This window comes from Carassius carassius, chromosome 2 (genome assembly GCF_963082965.1).
Source record: "Carassius carassius chromosome 2, fCarCar2.1, whole genome shotgun sequence".
Classification (NCBI taxonomy): Eukaryota; Metazoa; Chordata; class Actinopteri; order Cypriniformes; family Cyprinidae; genus Carassius; species Carassius carassius.
The window spans coordinates 6,231,885-6,259,025 of record NC_081756.1 but is presented as its reverse complement, the minus strand read 5'-3'; the positions used below and the strand labels follow the sequence as shown (position 1 = coordinate 6,259,025).

General features: G+C 35.6%; 2 protein-coding genes across 2 annotated transcripts; both read left to right on the top strand.

The window, feature by feature from the left end:
- The first annotated feature begins 10,593 nt into the window (after positions 1-10,593).
- LOC132101011 (homeobox protein SIX6-like) lies at positions 10,594-15,342 on the top strand. Its single transcript, XM_059505838.1, has 3 exons — positions 10,594-11,146; positions 13,273-13,436; positions 14,692-15,342. Exons 1-3 carry the CDS (start codon positions 10,739-10,741, stop codon positions 14,894-14,896), a joined length of 777 nt encoding a protein of 258 aa, XP_059361821.1. The 5' UTR covers positions 10,594-10,738; the 3' UTR covers positions 14,897-15,342.
- Positions 15,343-16,832: 1,490 nt separating this feature from the next.
- On the top strand, positions 16,833-23,344 carry zgc:101810 (uncharacterized protein LOC493612 homolog). The gene is made up of 8 exons (XM_059505837.1): positions 16,833-16,989; positions 17,608-17,718; positions 18,725-19,013; positions 19,853-19,989; positions 20,307-20,456; positions 21,419-21,564; positions 21,817-21,949; positions 22,918-23,344. The coding sequence occupies exons 1-8, from the start codon at positions 16,942-16,944 to the stop codon at positions 23,086-23,088; spliced, it is 1,185 nt and encodes a 394-aa protein (XP_059361820.1). The 5' UTR covers positions 16,833-16,941; the 3' UTR covers positions 23,089-23,344.
- The last annotated feature ends 3,797 nt before the right edge of the window (positions 23,345-27,141 follow it).

The following is a 27,141-nucleotide window of genomic DNA, read 5'->3' as shown; positions in this document are numbered from 1 at the left end:
ACGCAACAGTGCCGAGGAGCGCGCAGACAAACCGTTTATTTCGGTTCTGCGAGATTGAACAGCCACAGTCTACTAGAGTATTATATTATATTCAGTTCTTATCATAATAAAGACATTAACGTTGCTGGAGAGACGAATTGCACTGTAGTGAAATACTGACACCAGCTCACAGGGAGCGTTCTCTCAGAGTTCTTCCGGTAACGCTAACAGAACGTTCTTTTCCCGAAACATTTTTTTGGAATGTTCATATAAAAAGAAGTTCAGACAACATTTTAATAACTTAGCAACATATTTTTGTTGGCTGGGAACATAAATCACAATATTTGTGCTGATGTCATAGTTTACATTTCTTTTTTGGCACAGCAGGGCACGATGGCATGATAATATATTGTGGGTGTTATCGTAATTATAAATTCTGTTTGGAATGTTCACACTGTTTGGCTCAGAAGTAATTAGTTGCTATGGTAACACTCAGGATGCCCAAATGAATCTGAGTTCACAAGCGTTTTTGTCTAGAGCTGAAGATCTTTGCCCGAACCCGACGGGACCCGATGGGACACGACGGGTTCGGTCGGGTTCGGGCTTAATTTATATCATCTTACGCGGGCTCGGGCTTGCGCTCAGGTTTGCGGTCACGCTGAAGACATCTACAGTGGATTCAATCATTTTCCTTCACAAAAACATGTAGGCTTAGCCTAATCTCTGTGAGTAAAGGTTTTTCAAATGATAACTATTCATTGAGTCTTAAATGCATAATGTGCTAAATGAGCCTTATGCCTATTTAGAGTGCTGAGATGTAGGCTACAGAAGACTTATTTTATTTCTTTATTCCAACTTCCAAGTGGCCTATAGTCTACGTTAGTTATTAATAAATTATGTTAAAACACGTATAACATAATATATATATATATATATATATATATATATATATATATATATATATATATATATATATATATATATAAAATTGACGAATCGCTGGAAATCAAGTGTTTTATAAATTTTATATAATTTTATTACCGGATAAAGCATCATTATGCAGGGAAGACTCCTATTTTACCTGGAAGCAACAGTTTGACATAAAAATGTTTTAATTATGTTTTTTTTTTTTTTTTTTTTACAAACGTTTTTTCTCTTCACAAGACATTGTTGGACTGGAGTGGTGTGGATTACGGTAATGTTTTTATCAGCTGTTTGGACTCTTATTCTGACGGCACCCATTCACTGCAGAGGATCCACTACATTTCTCCACATCTGAATAAAAAAGCCTGAGGGTGAGAACATTTTCAGCAAATTTTCATTTCTGGGTGAACTGTTCCTTTAATCCAAGCCATTTACAGAATAACTAACTGTTACTTAAATGTTGTCTCTGAAATGTATAGTGTCTGTCATCTCTGCTGGTACATTCCTGTATTGAGCCTCTTGTTCTGTCTCTTCTCTTGCCTAAAGAAATGTGGCAGAGGAAGCAGAAGGCATGATGGGTGAGGGGTTGGTGTGGATAAGGCGTTTTATTAAGCAGGTTTGGTGAGGTAAAGTGGGGCTTATCCCAGCAGCTTTGGGGAGCAAGGCTTATTTGGGTCACAGAGCTTTATGACACAAGCAATTAGCAGCAGCGCTCGCAGGAGGGAGGCAGGCCTGAGATTAGCCGGCCTGAGCCGGGAGAGAAGGGCAGGCGCTCCCCGTGCGGCTCGGACAGCTGGGCCTCGTGAGGGGGTTTGGGCCCAGCATCTCCCTCCGGTTGACCGATTTGTTTCTCATCTCACACAAGGAACTCACGAGAGTGTGAGCAGATTTTGTTACTGACTCCAGTAAACAGAGATTGGGGGTGAGAGGCTGATGCTGTTACAGAGATCTATCATCAAATATATATTTTACATTACATTTACATTAAGGCATTTAGCAGACGCTTTTATCCAAAGTGACTTACAAATGGGACAATGGAAGCAATAAAAAAAACAAAAGAGCAATGATTTATAAGTGCTATAGTTAGCTTAAACACAGTAACCGTAGCAAGGGCTTTTAAATAATATAATAAATATAAAGAAAACAGATAGAATAGAAAAAGAATAGAGCAAGCTGTTTGAGTTTTTTTTATAATTGTATAATAAATGAAAAGAAAATAGAATACAAAAAGATTAGAAAGGTAATGTTAGATTTTTTAAGAATAGAATAAGAATAGTGAGTGTTAAAGTTAGAGGGTCAAATAAAGATGGAAGAGATGTGTTTTAAGCCAATTCTTGAAGATGGCTAAGGACTCGGATTGAGTTGGTGAGGTCATTCCACCAGGAGGGAACATTTAATTTAAAAGACCTTAAAAGTGACTTTCTGTTTCTTTGGGATGGCACAATCAAGCGACGTTCACTTGCAGAATGTAAGCTTCCAGAGGCACATAAGTCTGAAGTAATACATTTAAAAAAGCTTGAACAAGGAGTTGTGCAGCATGTTCTGAAAGAAAGGGTCTGATCTTCTTGATGTTGAATAAAGCAAATCTGCAGGACCGGACAGTTTTACCAATGTGGTCTGAGAAAGTCAGCTGATCATCAATCATAACTCCAAGGCTTCTAGCTGTTTTTGAAGGAGTTATGGTTGAAGTGCCTGACTTGATGGTGAAATTTTGATGAAACGATGGGTTTGCTGGAACCACAAGCAGTTCTGTCTTGGCAAGGTTGAGTTGAAGGTGATGGTCCCTCATCCAGCAAGAAATGTCTGTTAGACAAGCTGAGATGCGAATAGCTACCGTCGGATCATCAGGATGGAATGAGAGGTAGAGTTGAGTGTCATCAGCATAGCAGTGGTATGAAAAGCCATGTTTCTGAATGACAGAACCTAATGATGCCATGTAGACAGAGAAGAGAAGTGGTCCAAGAACTGAGCCCTGAGGCACCCCAGTAGTTAGATGTTGTGACTTGGACACCTCACCTCTCCAAGATACTTTGAAGGACCTATCTGATAGGTAAGACTCAAACCATTGAAGTGCAGTTCCTGAGATGCCCTTTGCCAGTAGAGTTGATAGGAGGATCTGGTGGTTAACTGTGTCAAAAGCAGCGGACAGATCAAGCAGGACATCCATCCATCCATCCATCCAAGGGCCCGAAGATCACGGGCATCCAGTATGGTTTTCCGGCCATGACCCTTACGCACAGAGATTGTTCCAGATTCTCTGAAACTTTGGATGATATTATGCACTGTAGATGATGATAACTTCAAACTCTTTGCAATTTTTCTCTGAGAAACTCCTTTCTGATATTGCTACACTATTTTTCGCCGCAGCATTGGAGACACTGTCACTCTGAGAGGCTCTTTTAAACCCAATCATGTTCCCAATTGACCTAATAAGTTGCAAATTGTTCCTCCAGCTGTACATTTAACTTTTCCACCCTCTTATTGCTACCTGTCCCAACATTTTTCGGATGTGTAGCTCTCATGAAGTCCAAAATGAGCCAATATTTGACATGACATTTCAAAATGTCTTACTTTCAACATTTGATATGTTATCTATATTCTATTGTGAATAAAAAATAAGATTATGAGATTTGTAAATTATTCCATTCCTTTTTTACTAACAATTTGTACAGTGTCCCAACTTTTTTGGTATCGGGTTTGTATCTATCAAATGTATATAACAGTATCTATCCACACTGGTCCACACTCATCTCACCCAATCACAGGCAGATCTGAGAGAAGGTAAACTGTCTGTCATCAATGGGGCAGTGAGACATGTGTGCTTGGATGCTTTGGCTGCCGGTGTTTTAAACCGATCCTGCTAATACCATGTCCATGATCATGTGTAGGGCAGCTCTAATGAAAGACGACACTAAAACAGCAGGAGAGACACAGGAGAGCAGTCCATCAGCATTATAGCCTGTGCATCATTGGATTTCACACAAACACAGATGGACGCCCAGGTGCGCACTTCAGTACATGATGCAATGCTTACATGAAAACACTTTAAAGTACAGTTTGATCAGATGAATAAAGAATACAGTTTTAAATGCACATGATCAGAACAAGCAATGGAAAATTTTCCTTTTTGAAAGATTATATGTCTAATAAAACAATACTGCCAAGAAAAAGATTAGGAAAATAAATGTCTGATAAAAAAAAAATGGTCTAAACAACATAGTCATTTTTAAAAGTTACATTTATGTTTGTGCGTGACAGAGAATGTTGCACTTTTTTTTCCAAAGCTGAAATTTTAAGTTGAAGTCTGACAACTGAAGGAAACAGTGAGAATAGTGTTTTTAGTAAAATGATTCAGAAAAGGAGAATAAAAGACAGATTTATCATTTTGTGAGTCATTTTTTAATATTCTATTACTGTAACTCAATGCAGATCTTAAACAGTATAAAACCAGGGGAAAATCTACACTTAACTCTTGGGCTGAACAGAATAAAAGACTAACACAGTGCTGCATTCTCATGCTTGTAGATTATAACATTGCACCTTTTAAAGATTAACAATTTCATTGCTGTTCTGTGATGGACAGGTCAGTGTGGGCGGGGCTTGTGAGCAGATCAGAGTGATGGTGGAAGTCACAGAGGCAGGCCTTAATGAGTATTAAAGTATTAGGTGAGAATAAGCCGTCAGGATGAGCCCTGCAGGATTCCTAAACAATTCCAGTAACACCTGTTATATCACAGAATAACAGCAGATTCAAATCATTTATTCCTGAGCTCTTAAAAAGTCCTGCGAACCAAAGCTGCTGTTATGATCAGATATCACAGAGGTCAAGAGAAGCCAATCATCTATCTATCTACTGTATATATACTGTATTTTTTTTCATGCTTATGAATGAAGTCACTTTTGCTCACCAAGACTTCATTTATTTGATCAAAAACATCCAGTAAAATCAGTAATACTGTGAAATATTAATATAATTTAAACTAGGCTTAACTGCAACTGTAATAAATGAACTTCACAAACTTCTACAAATCCTGAAAGTTACATTAAGATATAAATTTGCATCACACGTCTTAACGTTAAACTAAAAGTCGTTTTAAATGATTCAATTTATTTTCTGTACATTTTCTGTAAAACTCTTGCTGTAAATACAACAGTGCAATATATAATATAATATAATATAATATAATATAATATAATATAATATAATATAATATAATATAATATAATATAATATAAAAATACAAATATACGTAAGATAAAAAGAGAACGAATATTATATTATATTGTATAGAAACACACACACACACACACACACACACACACACATATATATATATATATATATATATAAACAATACAAGTCTAAGTTCCCACCATGATAGAATAATAAACATGTGTGTGTGTGTGTGTGTTGTTTTTGTGACCTATCAGGACACAACTCTGTATAATGACATGGGTATGACACAGGTATTACAAGGAGAGGGTGACTTATGAGGACATAACCCATGTCCCCATTTTTCAAAATGCTTATAAATCATACAGAATGAGTTTTTTTTTTTTGAGAAAGTAAAAATGCACAAAGTTTCCTGTTAGGGTTAGGTGTAGGGTTGATGTAGGGCCATAAAATATACAGTTTGTTCAGTATAAAAACCATTACGCCTATGGGATGAACCCACTTTTCACAAAAACAAACGTGTGTGTGTGTTGAGTGTGTGTGTGTTTGTACTCTTCCTATTGCACTGATTGAAAAACAGTTTATCTTTTCTCCTCCACTCCACAACGACACACAGGGAAGTGGAGCGGGTGTTTATTTGTGTACTTTATTGTGGAGGGGAGGAGGGGATACGGCAACAGTGTGGCATTGATTTGCAAACGAGTTTGTAATTAGCTGTTTGCAATAGGGTATTAGTGTGTGTGTGTGTGTGTGTTTCACCCCTTGAGCACATTTTTGTGATTGTGTGTCGCTCTTGTCTTGGGTAAATGAGGTGCTCCATGATAAGCAGATAACACTAATTAGTTCTCCACCCATTTACTTGTTAAGTGTGTTTGTGTGGATTTCTAGGCCGAGGTAATACTCCATCCCACCCGCAGCTTCTGCCCGCTGGCCGTGTTAACAGCTCATTTCAGCAGAAGTAGCCCAACTTAAGCCTAATTAATTATGCCAAGCATAGTTCCATGGCCAAGACTGGAAATAATGTGAAGAGACACTTCATGAACTCAGCTTATCGGATCATAACTCATATAAACAAAGACCAGATCATTAATAAGCATATTGTGCATACAATTAGAATTTGATTGCTTTTGTAATTGTTTAATCTGTCTGTATTCATGTTTGGTCTGGTTGGTTCGCAGAAAAAAAAAAAAAAAATCGCTGCAGCATTATTCAATTATTATAATTAACTTATAGCCTTTTATTAAGTTCAATTTAATATATGCAAATTTGCTTTGCATGTTACATAATGTTTGGAAAAAACATACATTTAAACATTTAAAACATTGTTTTAATTCATATTTTTATTAAATTTAATATTTTAATATTTTAAATAAATGACAGAAAGCACAGCTAATGCATTTTTCATTTATGATAATGCAACTATTACTTTTTATAGATATTAATTTAATAATTCAATATTTTTAAGGTTTTGCATATTAAAAGTGATTTTAAAAACAATAACATTCACTTAAACAAAACCAACCTTTGAATAAATTAAAAAGCAGGACAATTATATGTAATATTTATTTTAACGGCCATAATGTTTTTATTTGTATTAATTTATGTAAATGTAATATTTTAATGCTATTTAAAAAAAAAGCAATGATATTAACTCAAACCAATTCAACTTAATATTTCTAAAACAGCCATAATGTTTTAATTTAAGTTTATTTCAATTTAATACTTTTTAATATTATTTTTAAGGTTTTGCTTAAAATTTCTATAAATCAAAGGTTCTATAAAAGTAATTCTCGAACCTTTGAATTAAATAAAGTTTTAGAAGGACAATTAAACATTTTCAAATCAGCCGTAATGCTTTACAGTTTAAAGGAGAAATGAAAACCACAGAAATATTGGATTACAAGTCAATTAAGAAAGTGTTTTACTCTGATCTGCTCCAGCCTCATTCACTGTCTGAAGTATCGATCCATAAGTCAATAAGTGACACACACACACACACACACACACGCACCTCCCATCTTCTTCTTATGATTCATCCTCTTGTACAAGCTTGGGAAGGGTTAAGAAGATTTGGAGTCTGTCTGTTCTCAAAGTGTTAAAACAGATTGGATGTGTATGTGTGCTGTGTGTGTGTGTGATATGTCTGATGTGTGTGTGTTGACAGCAGTGTCTGAGAGTCAGATTAATAGAGAAAATGATCTTCACTGAGCTCATTTCTCCCCTTCTTTTGTTGTTTATATCCTCACTTTAATGTTTTCATTTAATTTTTGTTTTATTTTAATTAGATCACCTCATTTAATAAGAATCATATAAGATATAATTACAACATTTTGATAAATCACATTTTACCTTTTGTGTGTTATATATTTTACCTTTTGTGAATATATATATATATATATATATATATATATATATATATATATGTATTCAATAATACTTTTTACTGCCGGAAAAAAAACCCAATATACTAATACTTTTTAGTAATGATAGGGCTTTTTTTCTCATTTATTTTATTCTTAATTAAGTATTATTCACTCTCAGAAAATAGAGAACATAATTGTAACTTTAGGGGTACAATGGCTTGTCACTGTGTACTCTCAAGGGTACAGCTTTTGTACCCTTAGCATAGGCTTGGGAACATATATGTACATTTTTGACCCTCAAAAAGGTATACATCCAACAATAAGCCCTATGGGGTATGTTAGTGTAGATTGTCCCTTGGGGGACAGAAATGGACTCCTACTGTACCCCTATTTCTGACAGTGTTAAACAGATTTGATTCAAGTCTTCTATGAGTGCATCAGAATGGTGATTTATCACAGGTAACAGATGTTAGTGCAATAACAAAGGCTTTTGTGCTTCATGACAACAAACACACATAACTTTCAGAATACACAAATCCCTTCATATAATGACAGATCAGTGTAGCTCTAGACAGATCAGATAAAAGCCTCCAAATCTAAACCTTCACCTGACTGCAACCTTTATTGAGCAGTCCGTGTGAAGATTTAACATCAGCTGCCCCCAAAGCACGATTAAGACTCGTTTTGAGCCATAAGCAGTCTGCAGCCGCTCAGTCAGACACAACACTGTGAGCTCGTCCAGAACTAAGAGACTTCAGCACTGAAGCTTTCTTTAAAGATTCCAAATAGAACACCAAACATAACAAAGATTTGTCAAAATTCCATTCTGATGTCCAAGGAGAACAATGAAGTGAATCATTTCTTCAGAAATGTCATGCTGATTATGAACTTTAAAATCCAAGGACTAAAAAAAGTGATTTCAACTAAATTTGAAAATAAATTTTATTCTGATATAGAAGATAACGTTGTTTGCTGATTGTGCATTAACAAAAGAATCTATCTATCTATCTATCTATCTATCTATCTATCTATCTATCTATCTATCTATCTATCTATCTATCTATCTATCTGTCTGTCTGTCTGTCTGTCTGTCTGTCTATCTATCTATCTATCTATCTATCTATCTATCTATCATAAGTTTGTTGTCTCCCTTTCCCCTATTTGCTGTTTTTTTTTGAAAACAAAAAAAGAATCTCAAAGAATGATGTTATTATTACATCATTATATATGAATTTTTATATAACATCAGTTTACATGGTGGCATTATGATGGCAGGTGTATTTCTATTTTATAAAATATGTGCACTAAAATATTTGCATCTACATATTGTGTATGTGTGTGTGTGTGTGTGTGTGAGGGTCGTATGTATAGTTTCCCATTTGTTTAACCACTTTGTTGACAGATGCTTATGCTAAACCGGATTAATAGTAAAATTGTCTTGTGTGGGACTGATTACTGGCCAGAAGATCTCTGGGGATATTATAGTAATAAGGTGGCCTGAGGTGGTGTTGGGCATCAGACGCTCAGAGCTGCTCCAGGGTCACAAAGGATCCGGCAGAACCGCGTCCAGATTAATTAGGGAGGTATTAGTCAGTCGGGATAGTGGTGGATTCTGAAGCGATTTAGGCAACATGCATCTCAAAACGTCTCCTCTGACCGGCATGAGACAGTGATATCCACGGCCTAAGCCCTTCGCTCCCATCAAATCCCAATTAAAGGCGGTATGACAACACCACAGGCCTTTGGTCCATTTACCTTCGGACTGCATGAGCCACTTTATCATGTACAGGTCCTGGTCAACTCAAAACACCTAAACGTGAAAAACTGTTCTGAACAGGCCACAAATGGTCAGTGCACCTTTCTGTCCTACAAGGAAAAATGCAGCAGAAACAACAAAAATAGATGAATAAGAATAAGAACTGCTCAACTATTCAAAGAGAAGTTTGATCGAAATAAAAAAAGAGGACATTTTTCTCACTTTCACCAACAAGGAAGCATTACAGATGACAGACTGATAGAAAATGATTAAATATTTATTCATGTAATTATATAATTAAATATAATTATTACACTATGTATTATTGTTACAATCTTATTTTAACTAGTCACATGCAAGAGACTAGTCTGTTTGTGATCAACCAGAAATGATCTGCAGCTGGTTTCAACAAAGTCCTTTAGATAGATAGATAGGTAGATAGATAGATAGATAGATAGATAGATAGATAGATAGATAGATAGATAGATAGATAGATAGATAGATAGATGATTTTTGTACTTTATAATAATTGAATTGTTATAGATGAAACTTGTTTTTTTTATTTAAAAATGCATGCATCGTGTATGTGTACAATTTGCTAAATGACCAAAATGCACTTGCATAATACTGAATCATGTGTAAAGTACAAATATGAAACAACATTTAAATGCATGAAATAATTTACACACTGGCGTTTATGTGCTGTTGGCTTCCGACCTTTGTTTTCAAAAGAGAACAGGTTTTATTTCACTTTTCCTTTGTACAAAGTTCAATACAGGTATGAGACAACTGTTGCAATTAATTTAAACATTCACTGCTTACTTTTTCAGAGTTCACTGATCAGCCTATATACAATTCATTGAAGGTTCACTAAACTTTGAAGCGCATGCCTCGTGCAATGATGGAGAACAAGCTCTGGGACTGTTGAGAACCAGAGCCAGAACCAGGAGGTGAGCAATAATGCAAAAAAAAAAAGTACCTCGATTAGTCTAAGTACAAATGAATTGTATTCATTTGTGTTTCAGGCACTAAAACAGTGCAGTACTTTATATTCAAACATAATTTTATCCTAAAACTATGAAGATTTCCTGGTTGCTGCATGGCCCCTTCCTGTGCTATAAACCCGAACAGTTTTCACTGGGTTTCCATTTATCCAGCAGAATGAAATAAGTCTCTGTCGGCCATCCTGACAGTTAATGTGCTCCTCAGTTAGTCTAACAACCCGATCATCCCGTCAGTCCCTCGGCGAACAGAAACCCCCCGCTAAGTGGCTAATGACCGAGGCTATAATCCCCCTCGAGACAAGCGCGGAGATGCTCTTTCGACCTCTCTATAAATAGGCTTGACTTCTGCCTATCCTCCTTTACTAGAAGAGACACCGCGCACCGGAGGACACACAGATCCTACCGAGACCAGTCGGTCAAGAGCTACTTTATATAACAGGTGTATCAGTGTTTGTAAATGGATTCAGTCGCTCGCGCGCAATGGTGATATAAACTTTAGTCGCGCCAAACTCAAACCTAAAACCAGACAGACCTAGTCATGTTTCCTCTGCCGATGTTCACACCTGAGCAGGTGGCTCGAGTCTGCGAGAACCTGGAGGAGACTGGAGATATGGAGCGCTTGGGGCGCTTCCTCTGGTCGCTGCCCGCCGCGGTGCCCGGTTCCGCCGGAGAGCTGCTCAACCGGCACGAGTCGGTGATGCGCGCGCGCGCTCTCGTCGCCTTCCACGGCGGGAACTTCGAGGCTCTCTATCAGATCCTGCAGAGCCACCGCTTCACGCGGGAGTCCCACGCCAAGCTGCAGGACCTGTGGCTGGACGCGCATTACCGCGAGGCGGAGCGCCTGCGGGGGAGGCCCCTGGGGCCCGTGGAGAAGTACCGCATCCGGAAGAAGTTCCCCCTTCCTCGGACCATCTGGGACGGCGAGCAGAAGACGCACTGCTTTAAGGTGAGACACAAAACTTGAGAAAGATGCAAACCTGGGCCGCACTATTTTTACTAATATGTATCTTTAATATGCACCCTTTATGGGTAAAAATGGTCCAAAGGTGTGCCTTTTGAAAAGAGACCCCACCAGTGGCAGCTTTTGTACCTGTTTTTCTGAGTGTAAAGCTATCAAAGACTGAAGGGAGGATTCTTTTGGAAACCCCCACTCATTATTGCCACATTTTAAAATAATATATTAGTCATAAAAGCTTTTTAAATAACACAGATAGAAAGCATGCAGTGTTTTATACAGTGATCATAATTCAATCAAATCAATCAAAATCATAAACAAATTCAAACTCTCATATCTGATCTTCTTCGATGTTGCAATGCTCTCAAATAGCTTCATAAGCTGCATCCTGAGATGCTTTTTAATCAAGCTTAACTTCTGGATGTTTTTCCTTCACTCGTGAATTTAAATGAAATTATATATGTATATATATATATATATATATATATATATATATATATGAGAGAGAAATGGCAAGTAGGACTGAATTAAACTTGAAATTTTAAAAAATAAAGAGACTAAAATAGTAATTTTTTGTAAAACAAACCCCAATAATCTTTGTTTTATTTACAACTTTCAAAAAAGTATATATATATATATATATATATATATATATATATATATATATAACAAAAGCATGCTGAATATGCAAAACTTAAGAAAGACTGTCATTTAGAAGTAAAGTGTTTTGTATCTGGTCGTTTGTGCACTAAAATGTTTCGTCAATGTGCTTCTTGTTGTAAAATCTACATTAAATTGCTGAATTCCAGTCAAAAATGTTATTTAATGTGACTGATTCAACCTGAATACACAAGGTTACGACTAACAAAGCCATTCTAAGAGTCTGATAGTGCAAACAAATAAGGACTTAATTACACTGCATTCTTCATGCAACAATGCAAGCACAGCATTAATCTCCAGCAGCTATGCGTCTCAATGCTGCTCCTGCAGGCTCACTGTATAGTGCACAGTCTCTCTCCGGCGCTTCTTAAGCCTCTTGAGCCGAGGACCACCTGTGGCATTTAAGCTCTTATTCCACATGATGACTTTCTACCTTTTCACCCTGCTCCAGACACTAGTGGCCAGATTAACTCACAGCTAAACTGCTTTGCAAAGCCCTCATAACGATTCCCCGAGTCCGTGACTGTTTTTACAGTCTGGCCAATGTGAATTGAAACGGAAAGTGGATTATGAAGTGGTCTTCGTGCTGGTTTGCTTCACAAAGGTGGAAATGCAGGAAATGATGCTTAATCACTGCAGGAGACAGTAAATGAGAGAAGATGGCTAGCGCTACACATCTGATCGCTAGCACTTTAACACACAAACCAGGATTGACTTCAGAAGGCCTGATCCCAGAACAGTGCTTTAAGCCTAATAACAACTTTTGTCCTTCTTAGCTTGGATTTCCAAGGACATCATGATGAAATGTAGACTACTGCACGACTACAAATGTATAGAGTGAAGCTGATTGTAACAAATCAACACTATAAACAGTGCATATGAAGGTAGTTCATTAGATGTTACTCCCTAACAACAAGATCATGTTTCTTCAGGTTATGGTGATCTATAAATACATCCGACTTGGCAGATTGATTCATTTAAATGTGCTTTAATTGTGTTTCAATCTAGCATGTTTAAATGCTTGAAAAACAACCCTGCTTTTATTCAGCAAGGATGCATACAGTAAATACATTGATAATGTAACAAAGAAAAAATGTCACAGTCTCCACAAAAAAACATGAAGCCACAAAACTGTTTTGAACATTGATAATAATCAGAAATGTGTCTTGAGCATCAAATCATCATATCAGAATGATTTCTGAAGATCATGTGACACTGAAGACTGGAGTAAATTCAGCTTTGATCACAGGAATAAATTACATTTTAAAATATATTCATCTAGAAAACTTTTATATTAATATGTCACTGTTTTGACTATTTCTCGTCATATTGAGCAGAAAAGACTTCTTTAAAAATATTAGAAATCTTACCAACTCCAAATTATAATGTATATTTGAAGTTAATATCTTTTTTATTTTTCGGACTAGTGACAGTGCTCTTGGTTTTGTGTTTTTGAGGAGCGAACCCGTAGCCTCCTGAGGGAATGGTACCTGCAGGACCCCTATCCAAACCCCTCCAGAAAGCGTCATCTGGCCCAGGCCACGGGACTCACACCCACACAGGTGGGCAACTGGTTCAAAAACAGAAGACAGCGGGACAGAGCGGCGTCTGCTAAAAACAGGTACACAGACTCACACTCATTACAGCTACACTGTAAAAATGAATGGCTGAGGGACATGATTCATTGAGATTTATGTTAATAACTGTCTTGAATAATACAAGCCAGTTCGTATTTCATTTCTCATTCAGTGTTGTTAATATTAGCCAAAATGATATCTGTTAATTGAAATAAATCTTACATAAAATACTTACATAAAAAACTTAATGTTGCTTTGACAATGAGTATATATCAACAAAGAATGACAAAAGCACATTTCAAATATATAAACATACAAAAAATACAAACTAATTCAGAATTGTGATAAATAAAACACTATTACAAAACCCACATTACGTGATATTCAGTAAAGAGTAACACTTAACAATAAGCTCTGATTTATTAACATTAGTTAATGCGTTAACTAACATGAACAATATAACTTTTACTGCATTTATTAACTTTTGTTAATGTTAGTTAATAAAAAAACATTCGTGTTCATGTTGGTTCACAGTGCATTAACTAATGTTAACAGATATGAATTTAGATATTAATAATATATTTGTAAATGCTGAACTTAACATTAAATTAGATTAATAAATGCTGTAAGTATTGTTCATGTTAACTAATGTGGTAGATAACAAATGAAACCTATTTGTGAAGTGTTACCAGTTGAAGCTTACAGAAGTACAATTAGCTCATATTAAAAAATAAATAATAATTCACTTAATCCTACATTGTTTCTCACATTATTTTCTTGCTCCTGTGAAACACAAAATAAGTTTTTAGGCAGAATCTCTATCCGTAAATCTAAGTATATTGTGTGATTTATACACTCGAGCTCAAAAAAGGGCCATAAAAGTATGCTTATGACATACTTAAGACAGACTTGGTTGTATTTCTCACACAAAGATATTGTACAGCTTTAGAAGAGCTGAAATAAAGCGCATGAGTTTATGTGCTTTTACACTCAACTCACATTAAAAATAAAAGTTCTTTTTTGGAGGCAGTGATGGTTCCATGAAGATCCATGGAATACTTCCATTCCACAAAAGGGTCTTTAGATGTTTAAAATGTTTCAAAAACAGTTCTTTTTTTAGAACTGTTCACTTGAAGGTTCTTTGGGAAACCAAAAATGGCACTTCTATGACATCACTGCAAAAAAACCTGTGTTTGGAACCTTCATATTTAAGAATGTAAATGTATCTTCAAATGTATCTATGTTGATTTGCATCTCAACCATAGAGTAAATATTCTTCTACCTCTATTTTTCCCTCAGATTGCAGCAAGATTCATGCCTCCATCCCTCCGGAAGCTCTCCAGAATGCTCCTCGGAGCACAACACGCACCTCCAGGGCTCCTCACCGCATCGTCCCAGGAGCCCGGGGGAGAACAGTGACTGTAGCTCTGGCACAGGGCCGCGAGGAACCGGGGCATCCACCCCAGACATATCCGTCAGCAGCGACAGCGAGTTTGAGTCGTGAAGAACGCCTGCACCTGCCCTCCGAGACGGACGGAAAGACACGAGAGTTTGAAGCGTCTGGAGGGCAGAGGACTGCTGCTCGTACATGCACTTAAAGGAAAGACCGAGAAATCAGATTGCAAGAAGTCAGGCTAAAAAGAACAGAGTTGCTCCCTTTTTCGTGATCGGTTCGTCCCTGACCAAAGAGGATCTGCCATTTTAAGGCTGGACCTCTTAAAAGGCACGTGCCAAATCAATCTCTTCAGGTTCACTGGCTTTTTCAATCATTCTATTGCTCAGGTGGCACAAAATATGAGACGCATCGCACAGAAAGACATTTATTATGCAGATTGTGTATTTGAAATCGAATCTAGATCATCCATCCCGGCCTTTCATAGCTCTGCAAACATCTGTCAAAAGCATGAAGCGGTTAGATCTGCTTGTCCAAAAAGAGACCCACTGAAAACAGAAGGTTTTCGTATAGATCATGTCAGTTATTTGAGCTAACAATGCATTCTGTTGTTTTTTGTTCGTAAATGAGGATTTAGGTCCATTGAGCTGTATCATCTGTTGAATATAATGATGTAGCCTGGATGAACATAGATTAACTGACGTTATGGAATATTAATGCTGCTTACCTTTTAATACGCTGTGAATTTGAACACATTGTGAACACAAAGCATCTTGCAATCAACTTTTGGTACATTTCATTTCAGCAAACGGAGTCACTCAGCTTTTTATGTGCCTATACTTTGAGGACGACATCAGACTTTATGACCGTCCGTCATTTATCATTTCCAAACCCATACTCATCGTCTTGTGTTCATTTGTCTGAAAATTTGAAATAAATGATATTATTTTTGAATCTAAGAGACTCTAAGATTGAATTGTAGATGCTGAATGGCTTGTAAAACGATTGTCAAAAATAATACAGCTTTACAAAACCTAAAACACCATTTCAAGGAGCAATTTAATGATAAATGGAAATTTTGCCATAATTTAATCATTCTCAAGTCTCTATGACTTTAAAAATGCAAAAGAAGAAATTCTGATCCCTACTTGTATATAAAAATGAATATTGCTTTATGTATACATTTTCTAAATTATAAGGAAACATTTACAATAATCTAAATATCTATTGTTTTTTTTTAAATATAATACATTATAATATTAATATATTTTTCTGAATAAGTTCACCAATCAACAGGTTTTTACTGTAATTTATTTCCATTAAATTGCATATTTTTAGAGTTTAACGTAGTTTTTTATTTTGGGATTTTTACTGTTTTACTGTAAACATTTATTTGTTAAATAGACCAAACATTTTCTCAGTTATAAGGTAATTTAAAAGTTTTCATAATATTTAAATGACATGTATTGTCTTTTAAAATGCAACTTTTACAGTTATTTACTGTATATTACCCAGTAAAATACTGGAAATTCCATTTTCAGCAGGTAACTGTAATACCCTTTGCATCATGGGATTTTTTTTTTTTTTGTGACATCAAACTCCACATACAGTGACTTAGTGTATTTTTTTAAATTGCTGTATACTACTGTATTTGCCTCTGTGGTGCCATTCCATTGAGCTTGTTTTATTTTCCTAATTTCTTACATTTAAGGTGACTTAAAAGGTTTTTCCTTTGGGATTTTATTTTTTTATATTTTACCGTTAAAGTACATGTATTGCTTTCTAAATTATAAATTGAGAATTATAAGGTAGTTCATTATTTTTATGCATCATTTTTCACAATATTTTACAGTAATTTAAATTATACATTCTTTACTTATTTCAAAGTATAATATATTTTCTGTATGATAAGGTTCACCAATTAACAAGTTTTACTGTAAGATTCTTGCATCATTGTTTTTCCATTTAAAGTCATATTTTTAGAGTGTAATAAGCAGTGCTGGCAGTGAAGGCGGAGTCGCTCTCTTCCTCCTCACATAAACCGGCCCCTTTAAATCTGACCTTACTTCACAAAACAGCCTGACCGAGACTGACGAGCGTCTACATCCTCACTGACAGCCACTGTGGGTGTTTCCCTGCAGCTCATCTCAAACAGCATGGACAGCAGCGGGAGGAAAGTGGTCGTCTGTGACAATGGGACGGGGGTAAGAGATGTACAAGTCATTATTATGGGGCTAAAACTCTATGTAAGCAATATATCTGATCACTGATTTAAATATTGGATACTGATGCAAAGGATTGAAGAGGCAACACTATTTGTGTTTAAATTAATGTTGAAGGAAACTTGTTTTAATTCAGAAACGTACATAGAACTAAATGTATAGATGTTTTAAAAGCTTCCAACATTCTTAACTAAACTTTTGATTTGCATGACTCTAGTGTAGTGACTGCATCGCTGCATGCCTGCGGTGGGCTCATGCAGAGGCCTGTTGCATTGCTGAAATCTGTCTGAACACGTCTGCCCAGAAACAGCACTCACTTCACCTTAAAAGGTGGCAGGGGAAAAGATTCATGGTTATTGGTCACAGATGAGGAAGTGCTTTAAACTTTGAAGCTTGTTAGTGCTTCTCTAGTCTGGAGACTGATGAGCTGAAACTTTAAAACACAGATTAGTGAAAGTAAAGGGAAGTTAGAGGGAGTTGAGGAAGCTGCAGTTCTTCAAAACAAGCCAATCTCAGATAATTCGGTGCAATATCTCAGAAAGCTGAAATAGGTGGCACAGAAGAGAACTGAGTTGTCATCTTCCCACATAATGTCTGCAGTTTGTCAAGTGTGGTTTTGCTGGCTCCAATTTTCCCGATCACATCTTCCCAGCCCTGGTGGGACGTCCCATCATTCGGTCAGACGCAAAAGTTGGGAATATAGAGATCAAGGTGAGTTATCTGGGCAAAACAAAATATAAACACACACACACACACACAGGCACACGCCCATGCACACGCACCCAGGCACACGCCCATGCACACACACGAACGCACACACACACACACACACACACACACACCCACACACACACACCCATGCACACGCCCATGCACACACACAGTTACACACACAGGCCCATGCACACACACATCTGGACAACACATGCACACACACACACACACACACACACAACCACACAGTCTTGTTATAATTAACTAAAACTAAAATTATTACAATTGTTTCCCCAATTAAAATAAAGCTGAATGAAATTTGAAAATGTTGCAATAACAAGCTGTGAAATAAATACATTTAAAACACTAAAACAAAACATTGAAATAAAACTGTTAAAACAAACAAAAAGAAATTAAAGTTATACGGAAATACATAAAAAAACAATGCAAATGACACAAGAACATAAAACTACTAAAACCTATCCTCAAATTAAAACACAACCTGAAAATATTCAAATATGAAACAATTCAAAATAATAATATATGGCATATAAAAAAATTACACTTATATTGTAGCAATAAAAACATCTCCGATTATTATAGTGTACTATTTAAAATGTTATGTTTCATCATTTTAATATCTTTCATTGTACTTTTAAGTGCCTTTTTCTATATTATTTAATGCAATAATACATCCCTTGCATTATCATACATTTTAAGACTTTATACACATGTATTATTCTATTATAGATTTCTCAGTTATAAAACAACATTTTCTTTTAAAAAAGTGTCAAAGTTTGTCGATGTTAGACAGCGGATTATTTGAGTTGCGTGAGATGCTGAAACCATACTCCACCTTTACATTTGCAGAATGTAGAATTAATGGAATGCACAGATGAGTTTAAAACGAATTGAATAAAAATGAATTTGATGATTTATAAAAAAAAATCAACAGCCTCAGTAATTCAGTGATTTGTTTGTTTTCCTGCTCCCCTGTGTCCAGGATCTGATGGTTGGTGACGAGGCGAGCGAGTGCCGCTCCATGCTGGAGGTCTCGTACCCCATGGAGAACGGGATAGTCCGCTGCTGGGAGGACATGCTGCACCTGTGGGATCACACCTTCGGCCCGCAGCGGCTCAACATCAGCCCTCCCGACTGTAAGGTCCTGCTGACGGAGCCGCCCCTGAACCCGCTGAAGAACCGGCAGAAGATCGCCGAGGTCATGTTTGAGACCTACAAGTTCCACGGCATCTACATGGCCATTCAGGCCGTGCTGACCCTCTACGCTCAGGGTAAAACAGACAAAGGGTTGCCAGGTCTGCCAAACAAAACTAGGCCCATGGCCATCAAATAGAAGCCAAAGGAGCCCAATCACCCTAATATCAAAACTAATATAAAAAAAAAAATTGGTTTGCAATTAGTAGTAGTGCGATTAGTTATCACAACTCAGAATGTATCATAAGAATAATTAGTGATGCCTTATTGTTTCAACTTGTTAAAAAAAAAGTAAGCGGAAGATTAAAAAAAGTAGGTTTAGAGTAGTTAGTCTGCCTCTAGTTTAGTTAAGATTGATATTTTATAATCTCAACAAAAATGGTAAATTTACAGTTTTAATAACTAATTGCAACACCGACTCAGAATACAGCACTGCCATCAGCAGAGCCGCTAGGGATTCTGGGTCCACTGCACAGAATTTGCTATGGGGCCCCCCTCAAAATCACGCTCAGTCGGGCCCCTCTCAGCCTCTGGGCCCTAAGCACTCTGTCATTTTTATGGATTATACCAAAGTCCTTTTTAAGGAAAGTCTGCTGCTCAGTCTGTGGCTGTATATGCAATGCATCTGGACAACTCTTACTACACTCAGGTTTAAACAGCATATTTCAAATCAGCAACAACATCTGACATGAATGGCCCTATTAATATTGCTTCCTAAGCTCAAATAGTGTTAAAAAGTCATGTTGATCGATGACGTGATGATATTACTTATCATATGATATTACGATATTTAAAAAGCGGGATTTGAAAATCACTCATAATCAGCTTATAAAGGCTATCACTGGTTGAATATAAACTGGGTAAAATATATCAGTATAAATATTCCAGTCAAATATGCAATGTGTCAAACCTGCAGGTTTGTTGACCGGCGCGGTGATCGACTCTGGAGATGGTGTGACTCACATCTGTCCCGTTTACGAGGGCTTCTCTCTCCCTCATCTCACACGCCGTCTAGACATCGCAGGACGCGACATCACACGCTATCTGATAAAGGTTGCATTTTCATATTCTCACCACCCAAAATGAGCATCATTAATAATCCTCATGTCATTCCATGTCAATCAAAATGACCTAATATTTAGAAATATTATAAAAAATAAAAATATACCTTCTATTGCAAAACATGTTAAAATATAATTTATTCCTTTGATCAAAGCTGAATTTTCAGCATCATTACTCTATTTAACTCTATAGAGAGTCTATTTTGCAGACTCAATTTCATAAATGATCTTAAAATGGCTCAAAACTAGAATCTAAAAGGTACATCTTTCATCTATTATATATTCATCCAGTATATTCCATCCATGTAGCTTTTGCTTCTGCGAGGCTATGCCTTCAACCACACGGCGGACTTCGAGACGGTGCGGATGATGAAGGAGAAACTGTGTTTTGTTGGCTACAACATTGAGCAGGAACAGAAGCTGGCCAACGAGACCACAGTCCTGGTGGAGTCCTACACGGTAATACACTCAAACCCTAGAAATACACTTACAGCTGATGAAAACAAAGGCATTGCAGGAAACGCCTTCACAAAACATCAACAAAAATAGGCAAAGTTCTAGGGTCCTGAGGCAAAACTAACTGAGAAGCACAGATCTAGTGCATATTAATTTAACTTTCCAATTGCGATTTCCAGTTAAACCATCACTTCTATTAAAAACTGTTTCTTCATAGGGAAATAAATGTATAACAATAACTTCTAACAAGTTAAGTCTGGCTTGTTGTGAGCTCCAGGGTTGTTAATCGATGGCATATGCATTGTTTGAAACCATCTGTTCACATTATTTCAACAATTTAGTTTTTTTAATATAATCCTGCTAAACAGTGGGATTCGTGGTGAAAAACTACATTACCCATGATGCTGTGCAAAAATCCCACCAATCAGAGTCACCAATAGCTCTAGCTCCACCCACTCTCATAACACCGCACATGACTAATAAATTGGTCTCTGATGACATAAAAAGTAGGTCTTTTAACACTCTCACATTACTTAAATAGTTGTATAAACATTGATATTTTGCAATAAACGTAAAATCCATAATTGTTATAGATGTGTTTTACATTTTTAATTCGATCATGTCATTCGTAATGCTTTATGGGAATGTAGTTTTTTCACTAAAACCGTTCACAGCCTTGTCAGTTTGTTTGATTTTCAAATACATATTTGTTTCAAAATCAAAGTTTTTAATGCTCTGATACATCTTGTAGCTTGGTTCATGGCTTATAGTGCCTTAAAAAGATTTTTATTTAAATCCCTATGAGAAAAGTGAATGGGGAAAAAAAGCAGTTTGGCACTAATGCACTATGTATCTGCACACAGGGGGCGCAAGAGAGCTGCTATAAGTTTCTCATGCATGCATGTGTAAACTTAACTGGCCTCTTTACCAAATCTAAAGATTTTACTGACCTTTCTGGTGTGCAGTTACCAGACGGGCGGACGATAATGGTTGGAGGTGAGAGGTTTGGAGCACCAGAGGCTCTTTTCCAGCCTCATCTCATTAACGTGGAGGGTGTTGGTGTGGCCGAGCTGCTCTTCAACACCATCCAGGCAGCAGACATCGACATCAGGTCAGAACAATTCAACAGCATCATCCTCAGTTAGACGCTTACTGCTTGACCCTGTGCAGAAGTCGACTTGACGTATGGTCAGTAATTGGACAGATTTGTTCTGCAAATGCTCTTCTGCTAACAAGATGGGAGATATTTTTATCCAAGAGCTTTACTCAGTAAAGTAATATTTCAGGTCAAATACAAGCGAAGCACTTTTTTCTGGGGTCATTTTTCTGGGATGTTCCCTCATGTCTCACTGTCCATCTGCAGGTCAGATTTATACAAGCACATTGTCCTGTCTGGAGGAAGCACCATGTACCCGGGACTTCCTTCCCGTCTGGAGCGTGAGATCAAGCAGCTGTACCTGGAGCGAGTGCTGAAGGGAGACACTGAGAAGCTTTCTGTGAGCGCTCACGCTAACGCTAATGTTGCTAACTCATGTCCTAGGATTTCTGGATTTTCCTCCCTAAAGGAAACACCATTAAAACAAGCAAAATTATGTTCAATGTTAAAACTTCATTTTAAGCTTATTTGTATAATCTTTTTATATTATGATTTTTTTTATATTATATTATAAACCTCAAAATTACTAGATTTAAATTTAAAACAAGACAATGTTTATGTTTAAAATGAATTGCAAGTGGGCTGCAGTGTTGTTACTGTTAACTATACATTATATATATATATATATATATATATATATATATATATATATATATATATTGCATGTAAAACTATATAGAAAATTTCAGAAATAAGAAAAAACATTTTACAAATTTTAGAAAATTTGTAATTAAATAAAAAAATCGAATTTTCGTTATTTACTTTTAAAAGAAAACTTTAAACAATTATAAATGTTGCCTTGATAACTAACTGAAATAAGATGAGGTTGAAGTACTTAAATTACTAAAAGTAAATTTAAATAAAAAATTAATTATGTAGAAATATTTAAAATACACGTACAAATAAAAATGATAAAATTGCTGAATGATAAAAAATGATAAAAACTAAATGACAAACACTATAATTAAATATGAAAACTACAAGTCAATTCAAAATAATAATAAATATTATAGTGCATATCCATTACTGCTTAACTGCTCGTGTAAGGACTTTTCCAAAAACTCTATTAGTGTGTAGAAAACATTCATGCATGAGCAGATTTACATCAGAGGCCTTAGAAAAGCAATAAAGTTCACTTCTGTTGACATGTAAATGAAGCTAACAGAGGTACCGCTCTTAATAAACTTATATTTTAAATTCAAAAGATGCAGGCTGTGTGTCAGAAATCGAGCTCTTGTTTTAGATTTCAGTTCATTTGGTTTCAGTCCAGCTGATTTGGGCGTTCTCTTCACTGCTGTTTTCTCACAGAAATTCAAGATCCGAATCGAAGACCCTCCGCTGCGCAAACACATGGTGTTCATGGGAGGAGCGGTGCTGGCCAACATCATGAAAGACAAGGAGTCCTTCTGGCTCTCGCGAGCCGAGTACGAGGAGAAAGGCCTGAAGGTGCTGGACAAACTGGGAGCAGCGCAGAGATGAGAGCCTTCATCCACTTCACATTCACATCTACTGCACATCATACACATCTGACGCATGGCTAAAGGATCATTACAGGCTTTAAAGTAGAGCTCAGTGACTCAAACACTGTCTAGCGATCAGATAAATGATCAGATAAATACTCAAACACATAAAGGTCATAGTTAGGCCTATTATAGTGAACTGGAAATAAAACCACAAAACTTTTTTCATGTCTTGGATTAAAATAAACTCTAAATGAAAAAAATAAAAATAAAAATAAAATTATATGTATATATATATATATATATATATATATATATATATATATATACTTTTTATATAGAAATATAAAAATGTAAAAAATTAAATTTAACAAAGAAAATTGAGCACACAGTAAAAACTAAATAAAAATCTGAATAAAAACTATAATAATATCTCAATGATACTAAACTAACCACGGTCATACTTTAGACTTCATTCCATTTTAATTATTTAAAAAATATTTAATATTATTACTGCGGACTAAAACACCAAACATTATGATTAAAAAAATTAAAATTATGAATTTTTACTCTTATTTATGAATGGTTCTTCTCTCTGAATGAGTCTTTGAGGCGATTCTGTAACTCAAATGTGTCGAAGTATAAATGTTACATTTGAGAATAAAGCTGAAATAAAATAGAATAAAGAAGAAAAGGTTAAACTTAAAATAATAATAATTTTTTTTTTGTAATGTTTCCACTAACCGAAATAAATAAGGTTGTTGAATTGCTTAAGTTAAAAATTAAACTAAAACTGAAATTAAAATTGAAGCTACATGGAAATGGATATAAATTCATAAATATATATATATATAAAGATTACTTAAAACTAAACCAAACCAAGACGCCTAAAGTTATTTTTTTAGAAATAGCTAATAAAATAGGTTTCTTTATTTTTGAACTCTTTTGCATTTTAAACGAGTTTGTACTAACTGGAGAGCTGAGACTATTATCCAATCCAATTCTGACCTCAGAGTATAAAGTTTGAATCATGCACTGTACACAAAAAAGAAATGTAGTGCAATAAATGGCAAACTGAAACTAAAGACACTGAGAGAAGAGTTTGACCTGGCTAAACATTTTTACATATTAAAACAGATCAATAAAAGTCACGTGTTGATAATGATCATTTTTCCAACCAATCCACCAAATATGATCCAAATCTGTAAAAGATCTACATTACATACATTATTACTAAGTTGCTGCTGCCATCTTGTGGGTTACAAAGACTACAGACTTACTGAAGTTTTACTAAAGTTCAAGTCTATATTCTTGAACTTTAGCAAACAATAATCCATAATCACCAACCGGCGGGTGCAGAGAGATAGATGTCAGGCGTTTGCATTCATAACACTGTATGTTTAATACTGTAAGTCAGTGAACAAGCGTACAGCACTGTTCCCAAGGCAGTAAACATTCAGAGAAATTAATCTGAGCGTGATGATGTCATATGAAGCATATTGTTCATTCATGCATCACAATGAACCACATCACGAACGAACGAACGAACGCATGCATCGGCCACGAGTTCAACTGATCCAGCAAGAAGAAGCATCGAAGCTGAACTGATGTCATAATCAGAGCCCCATGAATCATAGAAGAAGCATTACATTATAGTCATAGCTCACTGTAGAAAGAAAGTATTACAATGTCACATCAGAGTCAGATGAAACCGGCGAAAGAGTGTGTGATGAAACATTGACAGGAAACGCTGCCGTGTGTGTGTGTGTGTGTGTGTGTGTGTCTGACTCGTGTTTCATGTGAAAGAAAGTCATTAAAAATAAATACAATTATAAATATTTGCATATTGTTTCCATTCATCACCATAACATTTTAATGGGTTATATAGTTTTGGAATTAACTCAAATATCAGACATTTTGACCTGAATATCAGTCATTTATATTAAGTATTTAAGTAATTATATAATTATATATATACATATATATATATATATATATATGTAGTGTGCTGATCAGTACGATATACTATATAGTGCCAATATATATTCATAGATTAATACTAATATATATATCTTAGTGTTGTCAAATGATTAACCGCATCCAAAATAATTTTTTTGATGCTTACATAATATATAAGTGTGTGCTGTGATTATTTATTATGTATGTATATATATATATATATATATATATATATATATATATATTTAATTGTCTATTTTAATGTTGTAAGGCACACAAAACCGGTGATACTCTACCAGAATTGTCGATTCAAATTAAAAGTACTGTCCAAACACGGTCCAAATACCGTATTTTCCGGACTATAAGTCGCACTTTTATTTATAGTTTGGCTGGTCCTGCGACTTATAGTCAGGTGCATCTTATTTATCAAAATTAATTTGGCATGAACCGAGAGAAATTAACCAAGAGAAAACATTACCGTCTCCAGCCGCTTGGTTCTAAATAAATGCGACTTATAGTCCGGTGCGACTTATATATGTTTTTTTCCTCATCATGGCGTATTTTTGGACTGATGCGACTTATACTCAGGTGCGACTTATAGTCCGAAAAATACGGTAATGTAGCTTTTCACGGTAAGAGTAACAATAAATAATATTGGTGCTGTATCAGGCAGTAACTACATGTTTTAGTCATGGGATAATAGTTCATAATTAGTGTTGGGTATTAAAAGGGTATTAGTGTTGCTTCAAAAACAATGCAATTTTTGTAAAAATCTAGAATTTCTCCAGCACAAACGGCACCGTTTCATGCACATGAACCTGGCTTAAAACTAAAACTGTCTGTGAGATACCCAAGTTTGACAGTTGATGGTCACTTTGAGAATCACTCTGAGAGAGAAATTCATCCTAACTTAACACAATTTCTTTGCCTGTGTGAGCTGTATTGTGTACAGCTGTATTTACACGAGTGTTCACAAATGATCATGATGCCAAACGTTCACTACATCCTTCACACGCTTTCTGAAGGAAATGAAGGAATCAATCAAACAAACACCAATATATCAGGCCAGTGGTGATTCAGTGAGCAAGTCCACAATGATCAGCTAACAAAATAGCCGGTGCAGTTCAAGTAAAACTACCACAAAAGCACTGTAGTACCAGCAGTGTTACTGCAAAACTCACAACATACTCAATCCTACACGCTCCATAATCACACTGTGTTCACACTGGAAGCATCCAAGCTGCACTTCACCTCATAATGAAATATATATATATATATATATATATATATATATATATATATATATATATACTGTAAGCTTGATGTTAAGAGTTCAGCAAGAGCAAAATGTGTGAATAACTTCAACTATATAGATATAGTTACTGTACATACAACTATGTTTCAACAAAAAGCTACACTACTGTTTCAAAGTTTGGGGTCAGTGAGATTTCTTCTTTTTTTTTAAGATAAATTTATATTTTTATTCAGCAAGGCATTAAATTGATCAAAAGTAAAGACATTAATACGGTTACAAACAGTTTATTTCAAATAAATACTGTGCTTCTGAACGATGCATTCATCAAAGAATCACAAAAATGAAAAAGTATTGTTTGTTTTAGAGCAGCAAATCAGCATATTAGAATGATTTCTGAAGGATCATGTGACACTGAACTGCTGAAAATTCAGCTTTGCATCACATTAATAAATTATACTTAAAATATATTCAAACAGAAAACAGTTATTTTGACTGTAAACTTTTCTGTTTAACTTTTTTACTTTTTTTTAACTTTTCACAATATTACTGTTTTTACTGTGTTTCTAATATAAACAATGCACCCTTGGTGAGCAGAAAAGTTAAAACATTAAAATATCTTTACCCTTTCAAATGGTAGTGTATACAACTATATGTTTTAACAAAAAATAATTGTACTACTATATATTTAATAGATTATATTTGCCTATTTTTCTCATTTGATTAAACATCTTGATTAAAATAAATAAATCGGCATTTCAGCAATGATAATGCATGTTCATAAACACAATTTGAGATGTTGTGCTACAATGGAGCTTCAAAAGAAAATCTGAATGAAGAGGTGAAATCATCAAAAAGGGT